The sequence below is a fragment of the Abrus precatorius genome, unplaced genomic scaffold (genome assembly GCF_003935025.1).
Source record: "Abrus precatorius isolate BTA unplaced genomic scaffold, Abrus_2018 Scaffold3, whole genome shotgun sequence".
In the NCBI taxonomy this organism is placed as follows: Eukaryota; Viridiplantae; Streptophyta; class Magnoliopsida; order Fabales; family Fabaceae; genus Abrus; species Abrus precatorius.
The window spans coordinates 35,472,322-35,500,139 of record NW_020874373.1 but is presented as its reverse complement, the minus strand read 5'-3'; the positions used below and the strand labels follow the sequence as shown (position 1 = coordinate 35,500,139).

At 30.8% G+C, this 27,818-nt stretch overlaps 5 protein-coding genes across 5 annotated transcripts; 2 read left to right on the top strand and 3 right to left on the bottom strand.

Moving 5' to 3' along the window:
- Positions 1–333: 333 nt before the first annotated feature.
- On the bottom strand, positions 334–1,161 carry LOC113862587 (transcription factor bHLH114-like). Its single transcript, XM_027495666.1, has 4 exons — positions 1,060–1,161; positions 885–950; positions 623–682; positions 334–465 (listed from the first exon to the last, which is right to left on the bottom strand). Exons 1-4 carry the CDS (start codon positions 1,126–1,128, stop codon positions 334–336), a joined length of 327 nt encoding a protein of 108 aa, XP_027351467.1. The 5' UTR covers positions 1,129–1,161.
- A 5,288-nt stretch (positions 1,162–6,449) lies between these two features.
- Positions 6,450–10,495, bottom strand: LOC113860844 (heat shock 70 kDa protein 18-like). The gene is made up of 2 exons (XM_027493368.1): positions 10,226–10,495; positions 6,450–8,449 (listed from the first exon to the last, which is right to left on the bottom strand). The coding sequence occupies exons 1-2, from the start codon at positions 10,488–10,490 to the stop codon at positions 6,624–6,626; spliced, it is 2,091 nt and encodes a 696-aa protein (XP_027349169.1). The 5' UTR covers positions 10,491–10,495; the 3' UTR covers positions 6,450–6,623.
- Positions 10,496–12,341: 1,846 nt separating this feature from the next.
- On the bottom strand, positions 12,342–15,234 carry LOC113862586 (heat shock 70 kDa protein 18-like). The gene is made up of 2 exons (XM_027495665.1): positions 15,030–15,234; positions 12,342–14,152 (listed from the first exon to the last, which is right to left on the bottom strand). The coding sequence occupies exons 1-2, from the start codon at positions 15,232–15,234 to the stop codon at positions 12,342–12,344; spliced, it is 2,016 nt and encodes a 671-aa protein (XP_027351466.1).
- Positions 15,235–16,176: 942 nt separating this feature from the next.
- Positions 16,177–20,036, top strand: LOC113860843 (pentatricopeptide repeat-containing protein At3g12770). The gene has a single exon (XM_027493367.1). It carries the CDS (start codon positions 16,519–16,521, stop codon positions 18,700–18,702), a length of 2,184 nt encoding a protein of 727 aa, XP_027349168.1. The 5' UTR covers positions 16,177–16,518; the 3' UTR covers positions 18,703–20,036.
- A 1,065-nt stretch (positions 20,037–21,101) lies between these two features.
- Positions 21,102–25,708, top strand: LOC113860845 (ras-related protein RABE1c-like). Its single transcript, XM_027493369.1, has 8 exons — positions 21,102–21,432; positions 22,762–22,834; positions 23,246–23,346; positions 24,138–24,203; positions 24,486–24,583; positions 24,803–24,865; positions 24,956–25,048; positions 25,257–25,708. Exons 1-8 carry the CDS (start codon positions 21,360–21,362, stop codon positions 25,344–25,346), a joined length of 657 nt encoding a protein of 218 aa, XP_027349170.1. The 5' UTR covers positions 21,102–21,359; the 3' UTR covers positions 25,347–25,708.
- Positions 25,709–27,818: the final 2,110 nt, after the last annotated feature.

The following is a 27,818-nucleotide window of genomic DNA, read 5'->3' as shown; positions in this document are numbered from 1 at the left end:
CTTATGGGGCTGTACAAACACGTGATTTCAAGTCCTATTTCCTGAAGGCAGGCATGCTCTTAAACACCTTTGGTAAGTAATGTTCAAATTGATGTAAAATGGCAGGAAATTAACCTAATGACAACGGATGATATGCAGTCAATTGTTTTATTCATGAGGGAAATTTTATTTAAATTTCATTTGAGCAAGTCCTCAGAAAATCTTAAGAGATAATTACTACTAGCACTATATCAAAGTACTGCCGGAACTTTTTACAATATGGTTATAAAGGAACTATCTCCCTATAGCGTTCATGGCCAGCATCATGCTGTTCCTCTTGTTGAATTAGAAATTTCAGGGTAGAATAATTCTTGAGGCTGAAGCATGATGAATCTGGTCTTCCATTGTTACTGTCTGTGTGATTGATATGGGGACCAAACAAAGTCCTCTGCTCCTTAGGTCAACCAGCAATTTGTCCCCACAATCCTGATGTGACGCCTGCAGTTAATAAACAAAATGGTCAGAGACAGGCAAGAATGAAAGTAAAAATAAAATAAAAGATAATATATCTCATTTATATTCGATATATGTTGGCATTTATTAAGTGAGAAAGTAATTGTACAGCATGATATTAATAATCAACCTGCATATGAGGGACTTTAGTCGTACTAGTGTAAGAGAAACTCAGCATCTGAAACAATGTCTAGAACCCCAGACGAAAAAGGAGAAAAGTATATTAGAATACTGTCGAGAACAAGCTGTTCAAATCTCCACATAACTCATGTAGTATAGTTTCAGCCCAAAAGAAAAACAAGAAAAAGGGAAAGTATTCTTATGACATAGCATTATTTTTAGTCCTTGGTAATATATATTTCGGCCCAGAGATAGGAGTACCGAATATGTACCTGGATTTGTGCTTGAAGAAGCTTTATATAAAGAGAAGCCTCATGAAGAACTGAAGCAGTGTCAGTCTGCAGGATATCCAAAAACCTAAGGTTATTCTCTTAAAATTAAAGATGTTTATTAACTAGTAAAATATGAAGAATCCAACTTTTGTTGATGCAATCATGATTCACTCACCTTGCCAAAAGGTGAAACCAACTTTTGAAGAATAGTAACTTTATCGCTTAGCTTCTGATTTCTCCTCATAGGCACATGCAACTGAAAGCGAAAGTGGACAAAATAATAGGCTTACGCTTATATGCAACAACTCCTAGTGCCTAATTTAATCAGCAAAACGTAAAAATCTAACAATAGCTTATAATTCTATATTCCTTGCAAAATTATTATGTACTTGTATCTCTCTTACAGTCTTACTCTTTAATAAAACGAAAAGTTTCTTTACTCCCTTTGAAAAACTGAAAGCTTGCATGTTACGTTTAGTACACAAGTTTTACTTCTAATTCAACAATAACATTAATAAAGTACAAGAAAGTGGCTTTGTTATTTTAGTACTTGATGCCGAGGGATTATCTCAGAAGTTTCTTTTGTCTGATGCCATTTTGGTTCCAAGAATGTAATTTTGCTTTTGGAATTACTTTTCATCTTTTTCCACAAGGACATGTTGTCAGAGTACTGAAATGGACGTTTTCTGGCATTTCCATTGACCTGCAAACACCATATTGACTTCAGATTAAGATTTCCAAATACTTTTCCATTAAAACAATTATGAAAATAAATTTCACACAAAAAAATCATATATGTTGGAAATTTATAATGTAAAATACTGAAATTTCATTTTGTAGATGATTCAATTACAATAGAGCCAAACATTGACGTACTCCTTCATATTGAGAAAGATAAAGGTCCTTGTCAAGTAACAGTGATTGCTGAGAAATATCTTTGCTGCTTGAGATGGCATATAGACTACCTGTCTAACAGTACGTTGCTTTAGTCTTCAATTATTTGAAATTTTCATAGTTTTCACTAAGATACAAATTATTTTTCCATAGGCATTGGGACTAGGGAAAGTGAACATATAATAAGCAGAGTTGGTATATAAAAAGGAGCTCCTAATATCTAGTATTGAAAAGGAAATGCACCAAACCTGGTTGATGATTGTTATCATAAATCAGAGACTGAGACTGGCTAGGCTGTGTGTAGACTGCTTTACCCAATTGGTTGTCATTATTGAATAGTCTAGACTCCATGTTGAAGCCATTGCTATGAAAATGACCCCTAAAGAGAGTATTACAAATAAAGAAACTGTAAGGACAGGGATTTGTAATATTTATAAAATTAATTAAGTGCATGTTTGAAAACCTAATAAGATGTTAAACCATGTTTTAATATGAAAACTATAACTTGTAGCGTTAAAATAGATTCACGTTTGAGTGGATTTGACAAAAAACCAAAAACACCCTAAATGCATGTTTGTTAACACCGTTAGATCTCTTCAGAATCATGTAAATATATGCCAACACACTTTCTTTTATCATTGCGTCAACATGTTTAATAAGACTGAATTAAAATTAATTTTGACTCTAAACTTACTTTTAAGTAGACATTATAAATTGTAACTTTTGTGTTGAATTAAAAATTTATAGGGTTTTATAACAAATTAATTTTAGAAGCACAAATTCAATTTAAAGTAAAATTTAATTTTTCAAGATCAAGTTATTTAAACTCAAGTTTCCAATTGCTCATCCAAACACGTACTCAAATTTTTAGGGGGGGTTTCTAGGATTAATACGTAACATTGATATTTTGATCATATGCATAATTTCATATTTAAGTCTCATTATTTTCAGGCATATGACCAAAATAAAACATGAAACGCATTTGGACAGAAGGGCATGCCCAACTCAATCACTTTAACTCGTCAATCTTAAAATAATGTTAATTACAATTACCTTTTTAATTTAATCAACCTACGGCCATAGTCAAGGATTCCTTCTATAATAAACATAATACGAAACATCATGGAAATGTACAACTCTTTCAAACCAGTTTTGGCTTAACAAATACAATTTGAAAGAAAAACTTTGTCTGGTCTATTTTGATCGTATTATCATGTCGATTTGTATTTATTAACCAAAACTAATGATATAAAATAATGATAGTACTCTACACTTGAATACAATCCTTATATTATCATGTTGATTTGTCTTTAGTAAATGACTATTAATTGATTATACCAAACATTGTATTATTTTACATTGAAATAGTATCCGATTTCACAATGTTCACAATTTTGGCGAGCCTAACCTGGTGAAACCTTAACTAAGGATATATACACATTTCGTATTATATAATATTATACACCAAATTTGAATTGTACCTACTTCGTTCACTTTGATTCGTTTATTTCACAGCCACAAAATGATCATGAAAAACAAATTGCATAAGTTCTTGGATAATATTTATTCACTTACGTTAGGTCGTTCATCTGCATGGAACCCTCTAAAATTTCCAACTGAACTTCATGGTTTCCTGAATAACCAAACAAATTCAGCAAAAGCTTGGTAACTTAGATTACATATTATTATTGTTTGCAATTAAAATAGCTTTGAAATTATCATTACCGTAGCCATGAAGCCGTGAAGAAAGTGATGATGGAAGAGCATTTCTCATATTTGAAATATAAATGTTGTAAGGACTAGCATCTGACATATTGGCACCTACACACCAATCAAGAAGGCAAAGATTGTTATTCAATCAAATGGCTATGTTGAGAAGAGAATAATGTTCCTTGACATGAGTAATAGTTGAAGTTACCAAGTGTTTAATGCAAGGTACAATGAATTCAAGGAGTTTATCTGCAGAAAATGATATTGCTGATGCTTAGGAAGGCTTTTTGCAGTCCAAGAATTGGATGAGAAGATCACTTACCGTTTTGTTTGCTGATCATAGAGAATTGGAACAATTTGAAGCCAAAAATTACCCACATGCATTTAAACTTAAATGCAGATTCTTTGGTGAACAGAAAAAGGATTGTAAATTGGTATAGCAGCACTTGGAGTTCTCTGACAACAAAAATACTAATAATCTATAGAATTACCAGCAAAAATACTCTCATGGCATGTTTAGATTTACATTTGAATGTGCATGGACTCTATAAGTTGTTGTTTCTGTGTTAGATCCATGTTTACAGGTTTTTCAACGTGTTTCCAAGCACACACTCAATCACTTGTATTGACATGTTGGAATAACTCCCAAGTGATGAAGAATCCAATCAAATGGCCAAAACCAAGATGAAAAATGCTGTAGAATTTCATAAATGAAAGGCTAGCCTAATAAATAAAACTTAGTACCTCTTGATGCAAATGTCTTTCTCCCCTAGCAATAAAAAGCTCCACTAGAGAGGATGTTTAAAGATTTTAAGCAAATTAAGAGCTAATTACAGGTAGAGAATTTTGGTTTTGATGAGAGAGAGTAGCAAATAATTAATGGTACTTAAAGAATTTGTTCATGCTAATTTCCTTGGAGTGTAGCAAAGGAATCTCTTTATTATTAGGAAAGCAGAGTTTTGAGAAGACAAGGCTCTTTTATTGTATGAAAGGAGTAGAAAACGTCCATGCCAGGTTAAGTAATGGAGAAGGGTGGCTTCCGGGCTTTCAGAGTGAATTGGAGTAAGCAACTACTAAATTTGTCGTCTGTTTGATTTCTTTCACCTCAGCTTGATTTGATTTTGATTAATCACTGCCTTTGCAAATGGACAAAGTGTGTATTAATTAGTGTGACACAGACATATACATATAATATAGTTTTTGGAGTAAGAATAAGAAAAGAATTCATCAAGGCCAACACCTGGTCAAAGCCTAAGAAATATATACTAAATTCTTTTGGATGACTACTTGTACACGTGTAATAATTCATTTATGTTCAATTGAACAGTCTTTTTGCATGTATTAATATATTTTTTTGGGTACAATATGTTTTCATATAAACATCATAAGTGGTATATTTAAGGTTAGGCTAATCAGGCCAGGACACTATATCAATGACTGTAATTTTAAGATTTAAAGAAAAGAAAGAATGAAATAACTGATTGGTTTTCATGTTTAATTTTATTTTTGGTAGTGGGAGGGAGGGAGGGAGGGGGGGGGTTCTATAAGAGATATGTGATTGGTCATTTAGGTAAGATTTCTCATAATTAATATTGATTTCTCATCTGAGTGAAATATCTAAGAATTAATGTTGATTATGACTATTATATTTAAGGATAAGAAATTAACCAAGCTTTAATCAGGGTGCCATGTGAAATGGTCCAACAGATACTTCAATAGTCTGTTGTTTTGATCTTAGATATACACAAATATAGTAACAAATTTCAGTGTTTCAATTATTTTTTATTTGTCTTACTACTTTCATGTGATACTGATTAAGACTGAATTAATTAGGTGATGGGGTTAGGTTCTTCATCAGCATTTTTGCTTTAAATCTTTTCACATGAAAATCAAAGTTTATGATTTGTTAACTACAAAGAAATTGATACAGAGCCAAGAAATTGTTTAATTAATTAATTAATTAAAGGGCCTTTAATTTTTGGCCCTACGGTTTGGTCTTGATTAATTTCTTCTTAAAAAAGAAACGGTTTGATTAGATAGATTTTTTGTTATTAGTTTAAGGTTACTTTTGATAATTGAGTCTTGAAAGAAGAAAAATGAAAATAAATTTTTTATTTCTATTTTAATAATTTTTAAAATAAAATAAATGATAAACAAACCTAAATTTAATGTTTTAATCGTTTATTTCTTTTAATAAATATTATATAACTCTTTTATTTTTAAAAAAAAAATATATATTTGAAGAAAAGAAAAGTATGCACAAATCAGGAACAAGTACTGGAAAACACGAATAGCTCATGTAAGTCATGTTAAGGTTGCCAACAATAATCATCAAATAAATGAGAATGACAACAATAATTATCAAATAAAGAAAAAGAAGAACATCAAATAAAACTATTAAACCTTCGTATTAGTCTTGAGAATTTAAAACATAAATAAATGATAATATTTAACAAAGTTAAAAATTAATTGACTTGTTATTTGTTAATAGAAAAATAATAATAATAATTAATTGACCTTTTACAAATTTTAAAAATTAATTTATTCAATGATATAATATTATAAACTATTCTAAGAGTTTATTCATAAATAAATGATAGTATAATGTAATTTCATTTGTTGACTCCTCCCATCTTTTTCCTATAAGTCTAGTCAACATATGACGTATTGACCAGTTCTTAGATACATAGCAAAACATTCTTAAAAAAAATAAATCAGAAAATAAGTCAAGTTGTTATAGAATTGTCTTTATTTCATTGTCACATAATTTTGTAAAAAAAATTAATATTTTGACGCTGTCGATCAAAATCAATTTTGTCTTTATACTGACTTTTGAACAAACATAATAATTTACCACTTTTATATCAAGTTAAAATGTGTATACTAAATTTTATTATAGATTATTTTGAAAAGATAAAATTTTAAACACAAATTACATTACTTTAAACTAACTTTGAAATAAAATCAATTGCATAGGTAATGAAGTTCATTCAATTCAAATTTAGAAACATTGGTTCATCAAACACATACTACAAGAACAAGAAGAAGCTATTGGTTTCTTCCATTACATTTTCATTCTCCCAATTCAAGTTACTACTTACTCTATGGAGACTTTATTAAGTTCTAATCAACTAATTAATTTGACATACTGTTAGTAATTGTAGAAACAACCACATGAGCTCCATGAACTGCATGAGCTGCATGAGATGCATGGAGAGCAAAGTGGGCCAATTTTTTTACCCAGCCAAGATTTCTACCCTTACTGGCAGAGGCAGCAGGCATACCTGAAGGCCGGGCAGCAGGAATACCTGAAGGCGAGGCAGCATCAGTACCTGAAGGCCCACTATTAGCCTTACACTTGAGATTCTTAATAATTACATCAGAGACATATGAAAGAACACTCCGTATTTTGTCAATATTTTTTTCTTCTTTTGCATCCATATTCTCCTCAAGGAATTTTAAGGCAAATTCAATTGCATTGTTGATTTTTCTCTCTTGTTCCTTGGAAAGAGTCCAATTAATCTCCTTATCATTTATATCATTTTTCATTTCGAATGCATCTCTCTCCAATTCATCCCATGCTTCTTCATTCTTCTTATACCTCTCATCTTCATCCTTGTATTTCTCAGCTTCTGAGATCATTCTTTTTATCTCTCCTCTTGATAACCTTCCCTTGTGATTTATTACGGTAACCCTCTCATTTACTCCACTGCTTTTCTCCTTAGCAGAGACATGTAAGATGCCATCATAATCAACTTCAAACCCAACAAACCTTCTAGCTGGAGGAATTTCCAATACCAACTCACCTAGAAAGTTGTTGTCCACAGCTGTTTGCCTCTCACCCTCGTAAACTTGAATCCAGATATTGGTTTGGTTATCAACATGTGTAGTGAACACTACTTCCATCTTTATAGGAATGAGAGTGTTCCTAGGAATTATTGTATTCATGATTCCTTCATGTGTCTGTACTCCAAGGGACAAAGGAGTTACTTCTCCAAGTGACAAGTCTCTAACCTTCTCACAGCACTCACCACTCAATTTAGAAGCTAACACAGCAGCACCACAAGCAATAGCCTCATCAGGGTTGATGCACTTGCATAGAACTTTGCCATCAAAGAAGTTCCTCAATAGCTGTTGCACTTTGGGAATCTTAGTAGAACCACCCACAAGGACAACATCATCAACACTACTCTTGTCCATCTTAGCATCTATTAGACACTTCTCTACAAGCTCCATACACCTGTTAAAGTACTCCTGGTTAAGTTCCTCAAACTCTGCACGACTCATTGATGAATGGAGATCAATACCTTGATACAAAGAGTCTACCTCAATGATGGTCTCATTAGTGCTAGAGAGTTCCCTCTTTGCTTTCTCACAAGTAGTCCTCAACCTCCTAAGGGCTCTTGGGTCCCCACTAATGTCCATTTCAAACTCGTTTACAAAATGGTTCATCATTTTGTTATCAAAATCCACTCCACCAAGGTGAGTGTCTCCAGCAATGGCCTTAACTTCGATATTATTTTTCTCAATTGTGAGAAGAGAAACATCCAAAGTACCACCACCCAGATCAAAGATGACAACATTTTTTCTTCCACAGTATTTCTTGTCGAGGCAATATGCAATAGCTGCTGCAGTAGGTTCAGGGATTATTCTCATGACATTGAGGCCAGCAATGGTTCCAGCATCTTTGGTAGCTTGGCGCTGAGAGTCATTGAAGCATGCAGGCACAGTGATTACAACATTCTTCACTTTTGATCTGAGGAAATCTTCTGCAATCTCATGCATCTTTGCCAAGACCATGGATGAGATTTCCTCAGCACAAAAATGTTTTTCCTCACGATTGTAATTAACAACAATCATGGGTTTGTTGTTAGCATCACTAATAACTTTGAATGGCCATAGCTGCATGTCATTCTGAACCTCAGAATTGCCAAATCTTCTACCTATTAATCGCTTTGCATCTATAAAATAATTTCAAGTCTTATTAATCAGTGCTACAACAACAGTTATATGCACTATGCATGCACAGGGTTGAAAAAAGAACACGAATCCTCTTAGCAAATTAATCATCGTTTTTTTTTTCCTGAAATAGAATATAAACTAACAGGATTTCTAATTGTGTTTGTTTGAGGAAAATGTGGAATTTAAAATGAAAATGACTTCACACGTGCTTGGCAAAATAGAATTCAACTCATTTACCATGTTTACACTATCATAATTTACATAGTCAATATAATTTGATAATAAAAGTCAATGAGTAGCCACAGTTTTAAGCAATAAAAAATAGTGTAACACATTAAAATTGTAAAATCAATAAATTTTACTAAAATGTATATGTAGAATGGTTAGCTTTACAAATGTAAAAAAAAAATTGCTAACACCACATTTTCTAATCTACTTTCTTTAGTGCAATCTCCACTATTAATTAAAATTTATTAAAAATTACAAAAGTACAAAAAAAAAATTAATTTAAGAATAAAAAAGAGTAAATTTCACACAATTTTTTTAATTTTCAATAAATTTTAATTAAAAGAGTATGTTAAAATACTTTGTCAAAGATTAAAAAATCATCAACTTTTGTCACTTTATTTTTATTCCTTTCTTATTTTTCTTTATTTCATCTTCTCAAGTTAACTTGCCTTTATTAAAATGGAAGGAAATTTTTTTCTTCTCGTACTTAAAAATCTTACACTTAATGCTTACACCCATGTATTTGCTTAGGATAGTTATGTATTGCTTGAATTAATAATTTGCTTTTTTATTTGATGTTATTGGGAGATTCAACTTCTAATTTCTAAGTCTAAATTTTAATCATGTTTGATGGAGAATTGAAATGTATTCAATATTTTTTAAAATATTTAATTTTACTACACCATATAATAATTAATAGGAGTAAAATTTCCAGCTAATTGTAAATGTTGACATTCAATAAGGTAAGTGTTGGGCGCAGTGATGGACCCAAAATTTTTGGACAATGGATAGTATTTCGCTTATATGAGATATCAAAAATGTTTTTACGGTACAATTCTTGTCGAACAATTCAAACATAAAGTTAATTATTTAATATTTAAATAAAAGAATCGTATGAAATAAAGATAATGTTTTAAAATTTATTAAATTATCTTTAAATTGGGGTAGATCTAGGTATTAAACATATAAATAGAAAAAGAAATATTGTTTGAAAGAAAAATATTATATTTTAATATATTCACAATAAATTATTTCATATTTTAAAGATTTTTCATTTAAACAACGAACAGTACAATATTATACTAATAAATTTTGAAAGACTAAAAATTATTTTTAGTTTTTATATTTCTATAATATTTTAGCTTTGATCTCTCGTTAACGGTTACTCTGTAGAGAAAAAAAATTAACCTAAAATTGATATGTAAAAGCGTCTTAAATAACTATGTAATAAAATAAAATAATTACAACCAATTTAAACTTTTTATTTAATTTATGAGAAAAATTTTTAAATCTAAAAATAGTTATACTCAAACTTAACCTTTTATTTAATTTAATCTATAATAATTAATAAAATAATAAATTATAATTCATTAAATATAAAATAAAGAAATTGTTTAGTTTCAGAGTCAGTATGAAAATTATTAAATTTATTGTAAAAAGATATTGTAAGATTTTAGCAAATAACCCCAACTCACAGGCATGTTAATTACGCGTAAACAGGATCCGTAAAGTAGCATAAGCTAAAAACAGGTTTAGAGACATATCACCGAAGACAGGGTTAGTGGGGTTGGTTGTGGCCTGGTTTTTAGCAGCATCACCGATCATTCTTTTGGTGCCTTTGAAGGCAACGTAAGAGGGTGTTGTTCTGTTGCCTTGATCGTTCACAATGATCTCCACTCGACCATGACGCCACACACCAACGCACGAGTTTGTGGTTCCTAGATCAATTCCTATTGCCACTCTCTCTGCCATTGCAATCTCCTCAGTCAAGTTATGTGGTGATTCAAAGAAACAAGTGTTTTGCAAATGCATATATATTCCACACCCCTTTTTCTTAGTCTTGGCTGGGACAATGGTGATAGTGATGGTTTGACTTGACATCCACGCTTGGTTGATTATTATAAATTATCCTTTGAATCTTTGCATTAACCGTGAAGAGTATGAAGGAGCTAATAGATAAAGATCAGAAAGTTATCTTGGAGCATATCTTAAGAGAAGGAAATATAGTCATAAATTGTTTCAGTGAAACCAAATAAAAAATGCATCACACATATAATGATCAAATTAAAAAAATTCATTATATTTACATAGATTAAATAATTTTTTAAAAATAAATTTACATAATTTAGAAAATATGTTACTACTGTTTTTCTTCTGCCTTTTAGGTTTCATTTTAGCCACGTTGGTAAATAGTTTTGAAATTGTGTCATTCTGATAAATACTTTTAAGTTTTGTCTATTTTAATGTTCAAATTTGATTTTGACTGGTACTATTATTAAATAAATGATTTGTGAAAGATTAATTTAATTTATGTCCTTTTGACATTTTATCACGTTTTAATAATTTTGACAATACAGTAATAATACAAAAGCAGTTTGACTGTATGGAAATATTAACAAATATAATTATCGTTTATTAGACTAACATTATATGGACACTGAAACATGGAAGCACAATAGATTATAAAATAGTTTTACCATGCCCTGCCTAGTTAGGGATAGCAAAACTGTTAGCATGCTCTGCTTTTTTCAAAAGCTCACTTAAAAGCAGGTTAGTTTAAGTATATTTTTTTAAAAAAATAATTATATTTTTTAATTTAATCCGTTTAAGAGTAAATTAACATACTAACGAATTAGTCTATTAAAAACTAAAAATAAAAAAAAAGTTAATAAACTATTGAATTAATGAACTACTTTATACTCACCTTTGAACAAGCATGCCCTGCTTAGTTAGGGATAGTGAAACGGTTAGCATGCTCTGCTTTGCAAATGCTCACCTAAAAGTGGGCTAGTTTAAGTTTGTTCTTTTTAAAAATTAATCAAATTTTTTAATTCAATTTGTTTAAGGGTGAATTAGTGGAGTATAGGACTAGTATGTCAAAAATTTAAAAAAAATGTTAATGAATTATTAAATTAATGAGTTATCCGATGTAAAAATTTATATATATATATATATAATAAATAATAAAAATTTTAAAAATATTTTTATATTAATAAAAAATAATATTTAATTATTTTTTATTCTTAAAAAAATAAAATTTAGACTCAACATATAGCCTAATCCAACTCATCGTTGGTTCACATTTTAGCATAGCATTTACTCTGACACATTACATTTGGTGGGACAGGCGAGCCGACATATTAGACCAAATTTATTTTGACACCCCTATATGCAAATGAGAAAATGAAAGGAAAATAAAAATCAACCTTACAAAAAGAGATTAGATACGTGGTAAAACATTCTTCAAAAAAATAATCAGAAAACAAGTCAAGTTATTATATAACTATATTTATTTCATTCATACATAATTTTATAAAAAAGATTAATATATAGGTGCTCTTAATTAAAATTAATTTTGCCTCTATACTCACCTTTGAACAAGCATAATATTTTATATTAAGTTAAAATATATTTATATACGAAATTTTATTATAGATTATTTTGAAAAGATATAATTTTAAACACAAATTACATTACTTTAAACTAACTTTGAAATAAAATCAATTGTATGTAATGAAGTTCGTTCAATTCAAATTTAGAAACATTGGTTCATCAAACACATACTACAACAAGAAGCTATTCGTTTCTTCAATTACATATTGATTCTCCCAATTGAAGTTACAACTTACTCTATCAAGACTTCATTAAGTTCTAATCAACTAATTAATTTGACAGAGTGTCAAGAACTATAGAAACAAACCCAATGATATTTCCTGTAATAGCTGAATACACTGCCTGGAGAGCAAATTTGGCCAATATTTTTAACCAGCGATGCTTTCCACTATTACTGGAAGAGGCAGCGCCAGTACCTGCAGAAGCCACACGATTATCCTCACAATTTATCATCTTCACAATAATTTCATCAAAGACATTTGAAAGAACACTCAGCCTATTGTCAAAATCTTCTTGTTTAGCATCCACATTCAGCTCAAGCCATTTTAAGGCAAATTCAATTGCATTTTTAATTTTTTTCTCGTCTTCTGTGGAAAGCTTCAAACTAATATCCTTATCATTTATAGCATTTTGCAAGTTGAATGCATGTCTCTCCAATACATGCCTTGCTTCTACTTTCTTCTTATACCTCTCATCTGCAGCCTTGTACTTCTCAGCTTCTGAGATCATTCTTTCTATCTCTCCTCTTGATAACCTTCCCTTGTGATTTATTACGGTAACCTTCTCATTTATTCCGCTGCTTTTCTCCTTAGCAGAGACATGTAAGATGCCATCATCATCTAGTTCAAAGCCAACACTAATCTGAGGAACAAACCTTCGAGCTGGAGGAATTTCCAACACAAACTTACCTAACAAGTTGTTGTCCATAGCTGTTTGCCTCTCACCCTCGTAAACATGAATCAAGATATTGGTTTGGTTATCAACATGTGTAGTGAACACTTCTTCCATCTTTATAGGAATGAGAGTGTTCCTAGGAATTATTGTTTTCATGATTCCTCCATGTGTCTGTAGTCCAAGGGACAAAGGAGTTACTTCTCCAAGTGACAAGTCTCTAACTTTCTCACAGCACTCACCACTCAATTTAGAAGCTAACACAGCAGCACCATAAGCAATAGCCTCATCAGGGTTGATGCGCTTGCATAGATCTTTCCCATCAAAGAAGTTCCTCAATAGCTGTTGCACTTTGGGAATCCTAGTAGAACCACCCACAAGGACAACATCATCAACACTACTCTTGTCCGTCTTAGCATCTATTAGACACTTCTCTACAAGCTCCATACACTTGTTAAAGTACTCCTTGTTAAGTTCCTCAAACTTTGCACGACTCATTGATGAATGGAGATCAATACCTTGATACAAAGAGTCTACCTCAATGATGGTCTCATCAGTGCTGGAGAGTACCCTCTTTGCTTTCTCACAAGCAGTCCTCAACCTCCTAAGGGCTCTTGGGTTTCCACTAATGTCCATTTTGTTCATTCTTTCAAACTCCTTTACAAAATGGTTCATCATTTTGTTATCAAAATCCTCTCCACCAAGGTGAGTGTCTCCAGTAATGGCCTTAACTTCAATATTATTTTTCTCAATTTTGAGCAGAGAAACATCCAAAGTACCACCACCCAGATCAAAGATAAAAACATTTCTCCTTCCATAATTACAACATTCCATGTCAAGGCCATATGCAATAGCTGCTGCAGTAGGTTCATTGATTATTCTCATAACATTGAGGCCAGCAATGGCACCAGCATCTTTGGTAGCTTGGCGCTGAGAGTCATTGAAATAAGCAGGCACAGTGATAACAACATTCTTCACTTTTGATCTGAGGAAATCTTCTGCAATCTCGCGCATCTTTGCCAAGACCATGGATGAGATTTCCTCAGCTGAAAAATGCTTTTCCTCAGAATTGTGATTAACAACAATCTTGGGTTTGTTTTCATCATCACTAATAACCTTGAATGGCCATAGCTTCGTGTCATTCTGAACCTCAGAATCACTAAATCTTCTACCTATTAATCGCTTTGCATCTACAAAATAATTTTAAGTCTTATCAATAAGTGCTACAACAAACAGCTATATGCACTATGGTTGCTAAATAAGGGTTGAAAAAGAACACGAATTCTCTTAGCAAATTAATCATCATTTTTTTCATCTAAACAAAGAACAGCATAATATTATAGTGATAAGTTCTGAAAGACTCAAAACATATTTTTATTCTTTTATATTTTTATAATTTTTAAGTTTTGATTCCTCTCGTTAACGTGATTCTACAAAAGTCGACACAAATTTAACATGTTACACCCCTTCAAATAATTATGCTGATAATAGAGATCAAACAAAAAAACTCAAAAAATATAAGAACAAAAATATATTTAAGCTATTTTAAAATTTCGGGCATAGGCCTTGCGTTATTAAACCTGGGCACATTAATTTTATTGTCAAGGCGTTGACCCAAACAAAATTATTGTCTGGGTCTATATATGCTTTCCAAATTTTCATGAAATAAAGATGTCCTGTCCTTCCTCTTTGTAGATTTTGATTTACTATATGCTCATTGTTATTCTCAAAAACATCTATATAGCAGTGTATGTTATGAATAACAAATTAATAATATGTAAGATTTTAGCAAATAGTCCCAACTCACATTTTAATTTAGAGCCACAATTCACGCCCAATAACAAAGAAAAAACTTTTAACATAAACAGGATGAGGTAAAAAGTTAAAAGGATTCCATTATTCCAACCACTTTTTATCTGATTTGAACAGAATCTAAATTAAAAATATTAAATATAAAAAAGAAAGACAGTGGTGAAAATTATTATCAATGCAAGATTTGGAAGCTAAAAATAGATTCATGATAAGAATAAATGATTAAAGATCAATACTTGTTTAAGAATATTTTACCAAAGACAGTGTTGGTGGGGTTGGTTGCAGCTTGATTTTTAGCAGCATCACCAATCATTCTTTGGGTGCGATTGAAGGCAACATAAGAGGGTGTTGTTCTGTTGCCTTGATCATTCACAATGATCTCCACTCGATCATGACACCACACACCAACGCACGAGTATGTTGTTCCTAAATCGATTCCTATTGCCACTCTTTCTGCCATGTCAATCAAGTTATGTGCTGATTCCAATCACAAGACCATAAATAAGTGTTTCTATGTATATGTGCACATATATATTCCCCTTGAATCACATTCAGGTTGACTTGTATAGATTATTCACAATTAATTAGTACAAAGTAAATTTCTTCTTCCTTTCCTTTTGTCTTTTGTATACATTTTTCATAATTAATTAGTACATCACCTTCACAAATTACACCAATGGAATTGTTTAAGAAGTTTTGTAAAAGAAATTTCTGTTTGTTAGTTCTGACTTTTGACGCTTTAAATTAGAAGGTTCTCACGGTGGCTCAAGTGTCATTATTTTTTATAAGACTTAAGATTTTTATATGAATGTATGATTTATTTATTTTTTTATCTTTTTCTTATCATATCATATTATTTATTATATTTTGGCTTAATTATTTATTTATTTGTCTTTTTCTTTCTAACTCCCCCGATTCAAAGATGAGTTATAGAGTTATATCCTTTAGCGCTTTAAATTAAGTTATTCAAAGAATGACAATTCATGACTGAAAAATGGTAATTTGTAACTTCACTTCCACGCCACATGACTTCACATTAACAATGTTGATTCACATTCAAATTTGATTTTAATCATTGGGATATTCTCATGTTCATATACAACTAACTACCCTTTCTTGCAGGGTGAAGCTACTCATACTATTCTGGAGTGGATAAATATAAAAATTAAAATTAATATAACTGATAAAATATAGAGATAATACACTCACCAAAAATAGAGAGGATAATTTAAAATTATTCCTTTTATTTAATACATATTTTATAAAAAAATGTGGGTGAATGATTTAAAAAAATTATAGAAAAAGATATAATAAAGCTCCATAAAGTGTGGGTCAGGAAAATAAACGGGCATGTTTCAGATTTTAGATCTTTTTGCTTTTTGGTTTTTTTATTTGGGTGTTGGTTTCTAAGCAAAAAGGTTGATTATTTTATATATCCAATCAACATATTTTTTTTATTCCATTTCTATCCATCTTTATTTTATTTTATTTTATTTGATCTCTCATTAAATGTAGCAGTAAAGGATCATAGCACTCCAAGATTTCCAATCTTGCTCACATCCACGATGCGTTTGATTAAATGCTTCAATGTGGTATATAACACAGGTTGTGACAGGAAATAGAGTTTCAAGAAGCTAGAAACCAGAAACTTTAGATTAGTTATCAATTGAACTAACTGAAGTGCTTTTGTTGATATGAGATTAAAATTTGCAAACAAATATTGAAAGATAATGGACACAGGTCAATGGCTTCGAAACTCCTTAGCACATCTTCCATTACTACAGAATGCCAAAAGTGCACAGCTTTTGAAATACCCGCTTGCTTGTTCCTCAAGTTTATCAAATGTCGTTATTCTTCATCAGCTTTTCACCCTAAACATTTCGTTAACCTTGACCGTTGTTTCAATTCAGACTCTTTCTATGCGTCTCTCATTGATAAATCTACCCACAAGAGACACATTGATCAAATACATAACCAGTTAGTTGTGTCAGGGTTGCAACATAATGGGTTTCTCATGACCAAATTGGTTAATGGGAGTTCAAATCTTGGACAATTTTGTTATGCCCATAAGCTGTTTGATGAATTTCGCAACCCGGATGTGTTTATGTGGAATGCTATTATTAGGAGTTATTCAAGGAACAATATGTTCAGGGATACCATTGAAATGTATAGATGGATGAGATGGAAAGGAGTGCATCCTGATGGATTTACTTTTCCTTATATACTTAAAGCTTGTACTGAGTTGTTGGATTTTGGTTTGAGTTGCCTAGTTCATGGACAGATAATCAGATATGGGTTTGGGTCGGATGTGTTTGTGCAGAATGGCCTTGTGGCATTGTATGCTAAATGTGGTCATATTGGTGTGGCAAGAGTGGTGTTTGATGAGTTATACGATCGGACGGTTGTTTCATGGACTTCCATCATTTCTGGATATGCACAAAATGGGGAAGCTATGGAAGCATTGAGACTGTTCAAACAAATGAGAAATACTGATGTGAAACCAGATTGGATTGCTCTGGTAAGTGTTCTGAGGGCTTATACTGATGTAGATGACTTGGAGCAAGGGAGATCTCTTCATGGCAGCATCATCAAGATGGGTCTTGAAGATGAGCCTGATTTGCTTATCTCACTTACTTCTTTTTATGCTAAATGTGGGTTGGTGACAGTTGCAAGATCTTTCTTTGATCAAATGAAGATGCCGACTGTGATCATGTGGAATGCAATAATATCTGGCTATGCAAAGAATGGTCATGCTGAGGAAGCAGTACATCTATTTCATGACATGATCTCGAGAAATATTGAACCAGATTCTATCACTGTGAGGTCTGCAATCTTAGCCACTGCACAAGTTGGTTCCCTCAAATTAGCAAAATGGATGGATGACTGTGTCAGCAAGATTAAATATGGAAGTGACATTTTTATTAATACAGCCCTCATCGATATGTATGCAAAATGTGGAAGTGTAGAATCTGCTCGTATGGTATTTGATCGTAGTTCTGATAAGGATGTTGTTATGTGGAGTGCCATGATTATGGGATATGGATTGCATGGTCGAGGCTGGGAAGCCATTAATCTTTACTATGCAATGAAGCAAGCGGGGATATTTCCAAATGATGTCACCTTTATTGGGCTTCTCACAGCATGCAATCATACTGGCCTTGTAAAAGAGGGATGGGAGCTATTCCATTGCATGAAAGACTTCGAAATTGAGCCTCGCAATGAGCATTATTCTTGTCTGGTTGATCTCTTGGGACGAGCGGGTTATCTGGATTGGGCTTGTGCATTTATAATGAAAATGCCCATTGAACCTGGTGTAAGTGTATGGGGAGCACTTCTGAGCGCATGCAAGATCCATCGTCGTGTATCATTAGGAGAATATGCTGCAAATAAGCTATTCTTATTGGATCCATACAATACAGGACACTATGTGCAACTCTCTAACCTCTATGCTTCCTCTCGTTTGTGGGATCGTGTTGCACATGTTCGAGTTCTGATGAGGGAGAAAGGATTGAGTAAGGACCTTGGTTACAGTGTAATTGAAATCAATGGGAAGCTACAAGCATTTCATGTAGGGGACAAGTCACACCCAATGGCTAAGGAAATTTTTTGTGAGCTTCAGAGATTAGAAAGAAGATTGAAGGAGGTTGGGTTTATCCCACATACAGAATCTGTTTTGCATGATCTGAATTATGAAGAGAAGGAGGAGAATCTTAGTTTTCATAGTGAGAGGATAGCTGTTGCTTATGGGCTTATTAGTACTGCTCCTGGAACCACACTTAGAATAACAAAGAATCTTCGAGCTTGTGTAAACTGTCATTCTGCAATTAAGATTATATCAAAGCTTGTAGAGAGGGAGATTATTGTAAGGGATGCAAATCGTTTTCATCATTTTAAGAATGGTTTGTGTTCCTGTGGAGACTATTGGTGAGAATAATGTCTCAACCTCAAACAAGGAGTAGCACTTCGGGCAAGTTGACTGCTTGCTAGTTTTTTGTGACAATCGATCTGAGATGTAATCTTTGGCAGTAACTTTTCCTCAATATCAGTAGAGACAGCATGGATATTTTGGTAATAAATGACAGTTTTTAAAAATTGTGTAGTTGTCTGCTGATATATGCATCAAGAGCGGTTCTTACATTTTGTTATTGAAACTTAATGTTCTGATCTTTAAAGTGTTTTTGCTTTTTGATGGAGAAAGAGAAGAAAGGAGAGAAGTAGCGGCGTTTTTCTTCTTAATGTTTAAGATGGATCATAACAAAACTAGGATAAGGTGACAGAAAGGTGTATTTCTTAAGCTTTATGCCTAATTGTGAATTTTTCTTATGTAGTTTATTCTTATCATGTTTAATCTAACTTCATTGCAATTATTGGGTTTTTCAGATTTTAGAGCCTATCTTCATTCCAGTGTCCATATGTTATCCTCATGGAATTGGGATGGACAAACCAGATACTACTGAAAACCTTCATGCTATTAAGGAGTTTAGCCGAGTTTGCTGTTCTCTTTTCATTGTTCCAACAGCTTATGCATTTTGGAACCAATAAAATGGACTGCTTAATCAGCTTTACGTGACAAAGAAAAACTGATACGAAACACACCAAAATATTTTATTTGAATTTTGATACCTTGTTAACATGTATTATGTTTAAAAGTAAAAAATAAAATAAAATTCACGTATATTTATTTTATATACCTTGTCGTATTCATGTCTTAATTTGTTTAAAAAGTTATATCATGTAGATTTATAATAGATATGGTGTCCCCATGAAAAATATATCAGATGTTATAATATCTTTTAACTTCGTATTTGTTTCTGCTGGAGTAGATAACCGTCTCAATGGAAGGTTTTCTTTTGGTAGAGAAAATTTTTTGGAAGAGGTCTCAATTGAAAGGTTTTAAATAACCATACTTAAAATCTAGTTTAGTTCGTGTAATCAGTAACTAATATTTTTACTCTCAGATATTTTTTCTTTTCGATTTCTTCTACTTAACTAAGTTGACAAATCCTTATTGTCTACTATTCTCTTGACAACTTTCAAGCAGCTACTTGAACTTGAATCGTTTCCTTTGTTACCAATCAAAGGATCTTATTAGCATAAAGGAATAAAAAAATTAAACCCTTTTATAATTGTGTGGAGGGGTGTTTTAGTGTTTGGTGTGTGGATTATTAGTTTATTTCTTATAATTTGATGACTTATATACAATAAATCATTTTTGGTGAGTGTATGTTTATTATATTTGGTGGAAAAAAGTTATCATTTAAAAATGATTCTTGAAAGTGATTTGTTTTACATTTTTCGACTTTTATATTATGTTTACTTTATCATGTTTAAATTATTTAGCACTCTTTTATCATGAAATCAATCACCACCACGTCATTATCAATCATAATTTTTTGCTACTACTTGCTTATTAATTTTCCATAATTAATCTAATTACTTAACAGACTTTCGTCACTTCTACCAATTGGTGGTGGGTGACAAGTGACTTCCTCAAAATTCAGTTTCTTCAACATTATCGGTTACTAATAATGGTTGACGATTTCAATTATCATTATTTATTTATTGAGTATTTTTAAAATTTATATCTCAAAATGTTAATTTTCTTATCTTAGGATTGAACTAAGTAAAGGGACACCCCATCATCTTCAAAATTTTCCAAATCAAAACTTTTCATAAACTTTTCTCATTTATGATTTCGTCCATTGTTCAATTGAAACAAATTAAGAAACTGAAATTAAGTTCTCTGTCTGGAGAGGATTTGACAATTAAGAAACTTGCTATAAAAATTTTCAACTATCAATTATTTTATTTTTTAAAAGAATATGTCAAACGTCGGAATAATTGTTTCATTTATAATAAACAGGATGTTAAATTAAAAAGTAAATGCTTAATATGTTAAAAAACAAAAAAGTTACTTGACATGATTAAAAAATAAGTTCTAAAAGCGGCCTCTTAAAAGTATTTTTATTTAAATATTAATACTTGTAAATTATAGATAAACATAGATTAGTAAAGTTTTGGTGTACTAAGTAAATGCTATTTATTAAAATAGAATAAATTTTATAAACAAAAATTTAAGAGTATATTATATAATTAATATTAAATTTAATGAAAATCATAAATTTAAAAATATAAAATTTAAATTAAATATTTAATTTAAAAATTACATAATATAATAAAAAGTTATAATTTTAAAAATAGTTTTTTTACGTAAAATCATATCTAAAAAATATTTACAAATAAAGATTTACTAGATAAATAATTTTTCTTTTTTTTATTTATGATGAGTAACAAGGATTAAAAAGAAAGAAATAGGGGGAGATGTATAAAATAAAGGAAAGGGTGTGACAGTGCAGAGGGAGAGAGAGAGAGAAAGAGTGGCCACGCAGCATACGCGGAGAGGAAGAGAGAGAAAAAGAAAGGAACCCATACTCTCCCAAAACCAAAAGCAGGACACAACATAACCCATTTCGATCCCTCTCTTCTTTGATCTCTTTCACCCCTTTCGCTTTTCAACACTTACACAAAGAGAAACAGTGTGCGTGAGAGAGTCTTTTTGAGTTTGCGTGTGTTGTGTGGGCACTTATGGCAGCACCACCTGCGAGGGCACGTGCCGATTACGATTATCTCATCAAGCTTCTTCTTATTGGCGACAGTGGTTAGTTATGCATACCCTTCTTCTGCGATTTTGTGTGTGTGTGTGTGTGTGTGTTTTTTTTTTTTTTTTTTAAATAAAAGAGCATGTTTCAGATTTTAGATCTTAATGCTTTTTGGGTTTGTTTTAGTTGTTTGGTTTCTGAACAAAAAAGTTGATAATTGATTATTTGGGATGCTCCATTTTTGGTTTCGAATTACGGGGTCGTTTCAATTTATGGTTTTTACTCATATTAAATGTCATTTTCTGGTTGGTCTCTGATAACTGTATAAGGAAACCTTACTTTATATTTTTTATTTATTTATTTTTTAATTTGGAGATTTATTGTTAACTGTGGTGTGGCCGAAAGCTCTAGATTATGTATGCAGTGAAGTTTTTGAAGTGTTTAGGGAGGAAAGCTCACTTCTGGTGGTTTGATCATGTGAACACAAGGCTAAGAAAAGCTCGTACTTTGTTTTCCTATAACTGTTCATGTACATATTACATGGCATATGTTTCCTTTTCTCTCTTGTAATGGGAAGAAAGTTACAGTAGCACCTATTATGGAGATGATAAAAAAATCACAAGTTTAGGTGAGTTGGTAATGTAAAAAGTAGAGCCATAAAGGCGCCACTCAGAAAAAAGGATATAATTCAAATGGATATGTAATTTGATTAGAAGTGGTAGAGAGAGATAGAAAAAAACTTTTGGAGAATCTATTGAAAAAGAAGGAACTTACTCTAAATGGTTGTTCCTGAAAATATGGCTTTTGTAGAGTCCAATGGAGTAGACTAATCTATTTAATAACCATTGTAGCAGGATAAGACTTGGTTGTAGTTGTTGTTGCTGAGTCATTGAGTATTCATTAGCCATCTGTGTGTGGATATAAATATATGTATGTAATGCATAAATTTGCCCCCATACGTAATACATAAATATACACGTATGATTATGTATTTTGGCATCTTGAAGATGCAATTCTAATCCTTAAAATAAGTCTTAGTTTATGGGTAGTTATTTTAAATTTTATACCTACTTAAAAATTCTGAAATTTTGGTCAGTTGTTTTAGAACTTATAAAAGATTTTTATATTTAAAAAAGAACAAAATTAAAAAGCAGGTTGACTAGTGTGCAACTGCAAAGTGCAACATGCCACGACAAAGGTCCACTGGTCCAGTATCGTTGTGTTTCCAAAATGTAAAACATATAGAAATACCTTTTTATTTATTTATTTATTGTATTTGTGCATTTGAGTGTGTGCATATATATCATGGCACCTTGTTTTCTTTGTCAATTTTATTTATCACTTGAACTTTTGTCTGTTCTTAATTTTTATCTGACTAACAATTGCAGGAGTGGGGAAGAGTTGTCTGCTTTTGCGATTTTCTGATGGTTCCTTCACGACCAGTTTTATCACCACCATTGGGTTAGTATATGTTAGTTTTTCTTTATCCTTTGTGAAAATGCTATGGGATCTACTGGCTATTGCATTCTGTTATTGTTGATATCAAGATCCTTGTATCAATGTCTCCATTCAGCAGTGACTATATTGCATTCCAAGGAATTAATAAGGCTTCCTGGAATATTTGTCCTGTTTTTCTTTTGATGTGCTTTGAAAAACATAGAATGTAAGAACTTAACACCTAGAGTTCGTGTGGCATGTCATACTTATCGAACATCATACTTAATGCACACATCATGTTGAGGTTATAGGATTGGTCTATTCATCTAGTCTTTGTCTACTCATAAAGAATTGCAGAAACGCTAATATATATGTATGTGTGAGTGTTTGTGTGTTGATGGAAATAAATTCATATTATAATACTCTATTTTGCAGCATTGATTTTAAGATAAGAACCATCGAACTTGATGGCAAACGCATTAAGTTACAAATATGGGATACGGCAGGTCAGGAGCGATTTCGAACCATTACCACAGGTATTTGTTTTGTCCTCTTCAAAATGGCTTGTCTAATACATGTTTGTATGGTCCAACACATTACAAATTTAGTTTGCATCCACACACAAACATATATAGAGAGAGAGTGTTTAAACTTAAAGTTGTTTGATGCTATCATCCGATGATGTGTTGACTTAGCATTAGAAGTGTTAGACTTCATAGATAGTGGCTGTAATAATAATCATCAAACTTCCTTAATGATTCAATAAAAGTTAATTAAGGTGTTGTATTTGTGATAATTGAAAATCAAAACTTAAGGGATATTATTTCATAGAATTTTGTTAAACAGAAGTCTTTTAGACTGGTTTTAAGCAACTAAATGTGCAAATTTTTATTGGAAACAATAACATTAATTGCATCAGAAGTACAAAAGTGCAATAAATTCTTTATTTCTCAATAAAAGCTTTATACTTTTAGTCGCTAAAAGTTGACTGTATAGACAAATGTTAATAAGACCCTAATTTTGTTAGACAATTTTAGTAAATTAAGTTTGATTAATTTTAAAGATTTTTTTTTGGAGGAACCTTCAATTTTGGAGATTAATTTGAATCATCCCAGATTTTATGAATCATAATTCATAAATCTAAAGTGAACATGAACTTGTTTTATACTTGCGTAAAAGGACATAATATTTTAGTTTAATATGCTCCCTGTCTTATTTCATAATAAATTTGTTTGGAATTGACTGTAATTTAAGTTCATACTCTGCATAAATGTCCTACTTTGTGATGAAAGAAAAGCTTTTCTTACAATGTTGTTCCCTTTTGCAGCTTATTACCGTGGAGCCATGGGCATCTTGCTCGTTTATGATGTTACTGATGAAGCATCTTTTAATAGTACTCTCCTTCCCTAATTGCATTCAAATTCTTCTGATATTTTCTTGAACTTTTTTATGCACTAATGCTTGAGAATATTTCTTGTATACTTCTTTTTAGCTGTCACTAATTCATCAAATTGTGTTTTCTTCTTTCTGCCCATTCTCTTCGTGTTACCTTTGACAATCTTTCTCTGTGATTTAGTTTGAATTATGTGGACGACCTAATCTTGCTTTTGTTGTTAAATTTCTTTTGTCCATTTTGCCTGCCTTTCATTTTAATATTTCTTGCTTCTCTGTCAAGATATTAGGAATTGGATTCGCAACATTGAACAACATGCTTCTGACAATGTAAACAAGATACTTGTGGGTAACAAGGCTGATATGGATGAAAGTAAAAGGGTATGTAGCTCTGAGGGTGCTTTTCTATCTACATCTTACAACTTGGTTGGCTGGAGTTAAATTAATGGGCCAAGCAGCTGATAAATGATTGACTCTGCACAAGCCACATTTCTCATTGCTATGACATTGAACATTCTTTGTGTCTGTTTATAACTATCTTTATTTACATTACTGTTGTCTGTAATCCATTGATTCCAATTTCCATTTTTTCTCCTCTAGGCTGTGCCTACCTCCAAAGGTCAAGCTCTTGCTGATGAGTATGGTATCAAGTTTTTTGAAACCGTGAGTAGAATTTGGTTGACCTTCTCATTATCATTTAAATGTTTAATTACATGTGACTTCATTATATTTACATTGGAAGAACTCTTGCAGAGTGCAAAGACAAACATGAATGTGGAGGAGGTTTTCTTTTCAATAGCAAGAGATATCAAGCAAAGGCTTGCTGACACAGACTCTAAGGCTGAGGTATGTTGTTTACTTTGTTGTCCATTTTTACTCTATTGATGTTTCTTTCTGAGAAGGACTAAATTTTGGTATCATAAAAGTCTATTTGCTTTTAAACTTATTGAGGTGATGACTGGTGTTTTTCAATGCTAACTCTTGAAGGAAGTGCATGCAATTATAGCTTCTTTCTTATTGCTAAATGATGATAGTATGTTTTTGTGTGGTTCAGCCCCAAACTATCAAGATTAACCAACCAGACCAGGCAGGCAATGGGGGTCTAGCTGGTCAGAAATCAGCCTGCTGTGGTGGTGGTTCATGAAAAGAATCAGAAACTGCAGTCAGACGTTGCAGATTCAACACTTACCCTCATATGGGTGCTATAGTTATTTTGATGACATTAGAAGTGGGAACATGTATTTGTCCTTGTATTTCCCAACTGCAAAGATTATGTTTTGAAGATAGTATTTTAAGTGTTTTGCCACTTAGTTGTTGGATTTGTTGTGATTAGTTCATTTGCTTCACTCTCCTTTTTCATTTGTAATCAATCTGACTCTTCAAAAACGAAAAGAAAAAAAAAACCCTTATTTGATTAGATTCAGATTGATTTCTAGAAAAAACTTCTATCTATTGCAAAGTGTATTCTTAAACGTTCCTGTTTTATGCTTGGGTCAGGAATCTTAGACAACCATAAGTTTTGGGGGTGAAAAAGAGAAAATGCCCTGCTATTTCACAGGAAATTACACTTCATATATGCTTTCCGAAGTTGGTTAAAAAGGATTTAAGATGTGTAAAGTGAAAAAGTAAATATTTTTATTGTTAATTTGAAATCAAAACAAATAGACAAGGAAGGATTCATAATTATATTAGCAATTTGAGCTCTCTGATTGTTTCGAAAACCAGTCACTGATTTTAATTTGGTGTACATTTTTTATTTTTATTGATTTAGTAACTTCTTTATTAGTAATTAGGAATATAATTTATGCAAATGTAATAGAAAATTATAATACCGATGATTGTGGTTATAGGATTACAAACTTGTTGGATTTAATCAATTTATTGAAATTTATTTATTAATATTAATTTTGGTAAAAATGTTAGAAAGGAAAATGAAAGGATATTTAAATTATATTTTAAAGAGTTTTGTTAACATTGACTTAAAAGTTGACTTTCAACATTTATAAATAATTTATTTTATGAAAAAGAGTATATATTTATTATACTAAAATTATAAAAATATAATAAATATTTTTTGAATAAAATTTTACTATTACTAGTTGAGGTTAGTATTTTTTTTAATTTATAGTATAACTTGATTGAATATAATAAATATATTTTAATATTATCATACAAGTATAATTTTATTAAAAGTTTATAAAATAATGATTCATATTGTTTATAAATTAAAAAATATATTAAAATAATCAGTAATTGATTATAAAGTCAATGGTAGTATATTTCAAACACTATCGGTAATTTAAACTCTTAGATTAATTTAAAAATCAGTCACCATTTATTAGTTATATCATCAATTTTATAAAGTATTTGAATAGTCATCATAAATAAATAAAATTTGATAATTACACTACAAAGTCAATGTAGATAGATTTAAATTTGTTTTATAAATTTTATTTTGCTTTTTTTATTAATTTAATTATTCCTTCATGAATTATTACTATAATTAATAATAAAGTTTTATTAGAGCATTGTAATGTAATTGATTGTAATTATCAGATTGTAAAATCATAGATTTAATCAATTTAATGAAAATCAGTCTAATACCACCATTAATTTGGGTAATAAGTATATTTAAAAAAATAAAAAAATTGAATTTAAAGTTTTTTTTAATTATAATAAAACTTTGTTAAATATTATAAATAATTCCCAATATCATCACATGGTACAATTACTATAAATTTATATAGGGTAAAATTTTTGAAACATTAATTTGCACGGTGTATAATTTAAAAGTATAAAATATATCAATGGATCATTAATTAATTGTAAAATCAATGCTAACATATTTGAAACACTTTTTAAATTCTTTGATTGATTTAAAAATCAGTCAATATTTACAGGTCATGGCATTAATTTTAAAAAATATTGAATAATTACTATAAATAGTAAAAAATTAATAGTTATACCACAAAATCATGTGATTCATTTTTTTTACTCTTATTAATTTAACGATTCTTTCATTAATTATTAATAGAATAATTAAAGATATAAAATATTTAACAAACTATAATATAAATTATTTATATTATAAAATTGTAAAATTATTTAAGATTCAACCAATTTATTCAAAATTCATTACAACTAGTGGTGCCACACAAAAATTATTAACGTAACTAAGCAAGAAGAGTTATTATATTCACATAAAATTATTTACAACAAACTTTATAAAAGTATAATAAGATAAAGTTATATAAATATAGTAAAGTAGTTATAAATTTTAGACAATTTTTAAATTTACAGAATAAACTCGTAACTCAAAATTTTAGTTTATCACCATATTATCAGTCCTATAAAATTTTACGTTAATAAAATTTAATTTTTAAAATCAACATAATAATATATTGATATTTAAATGATTAATTCAAGAAATTCACTCTAATTCATTCATATTACCATGTAAAAAGTTTTGGTAAACCTTTCTCATTTTTCGAAAAATTATAATTAATAATTAATACACAATATCCATGAAAAAAGGAAAAGGTAAGAAAGGGGCACACATTCTTTTGTTCGAGAAATGCGAGATTACGCAGCCAACGTGGAAATACAAAGCAACCTT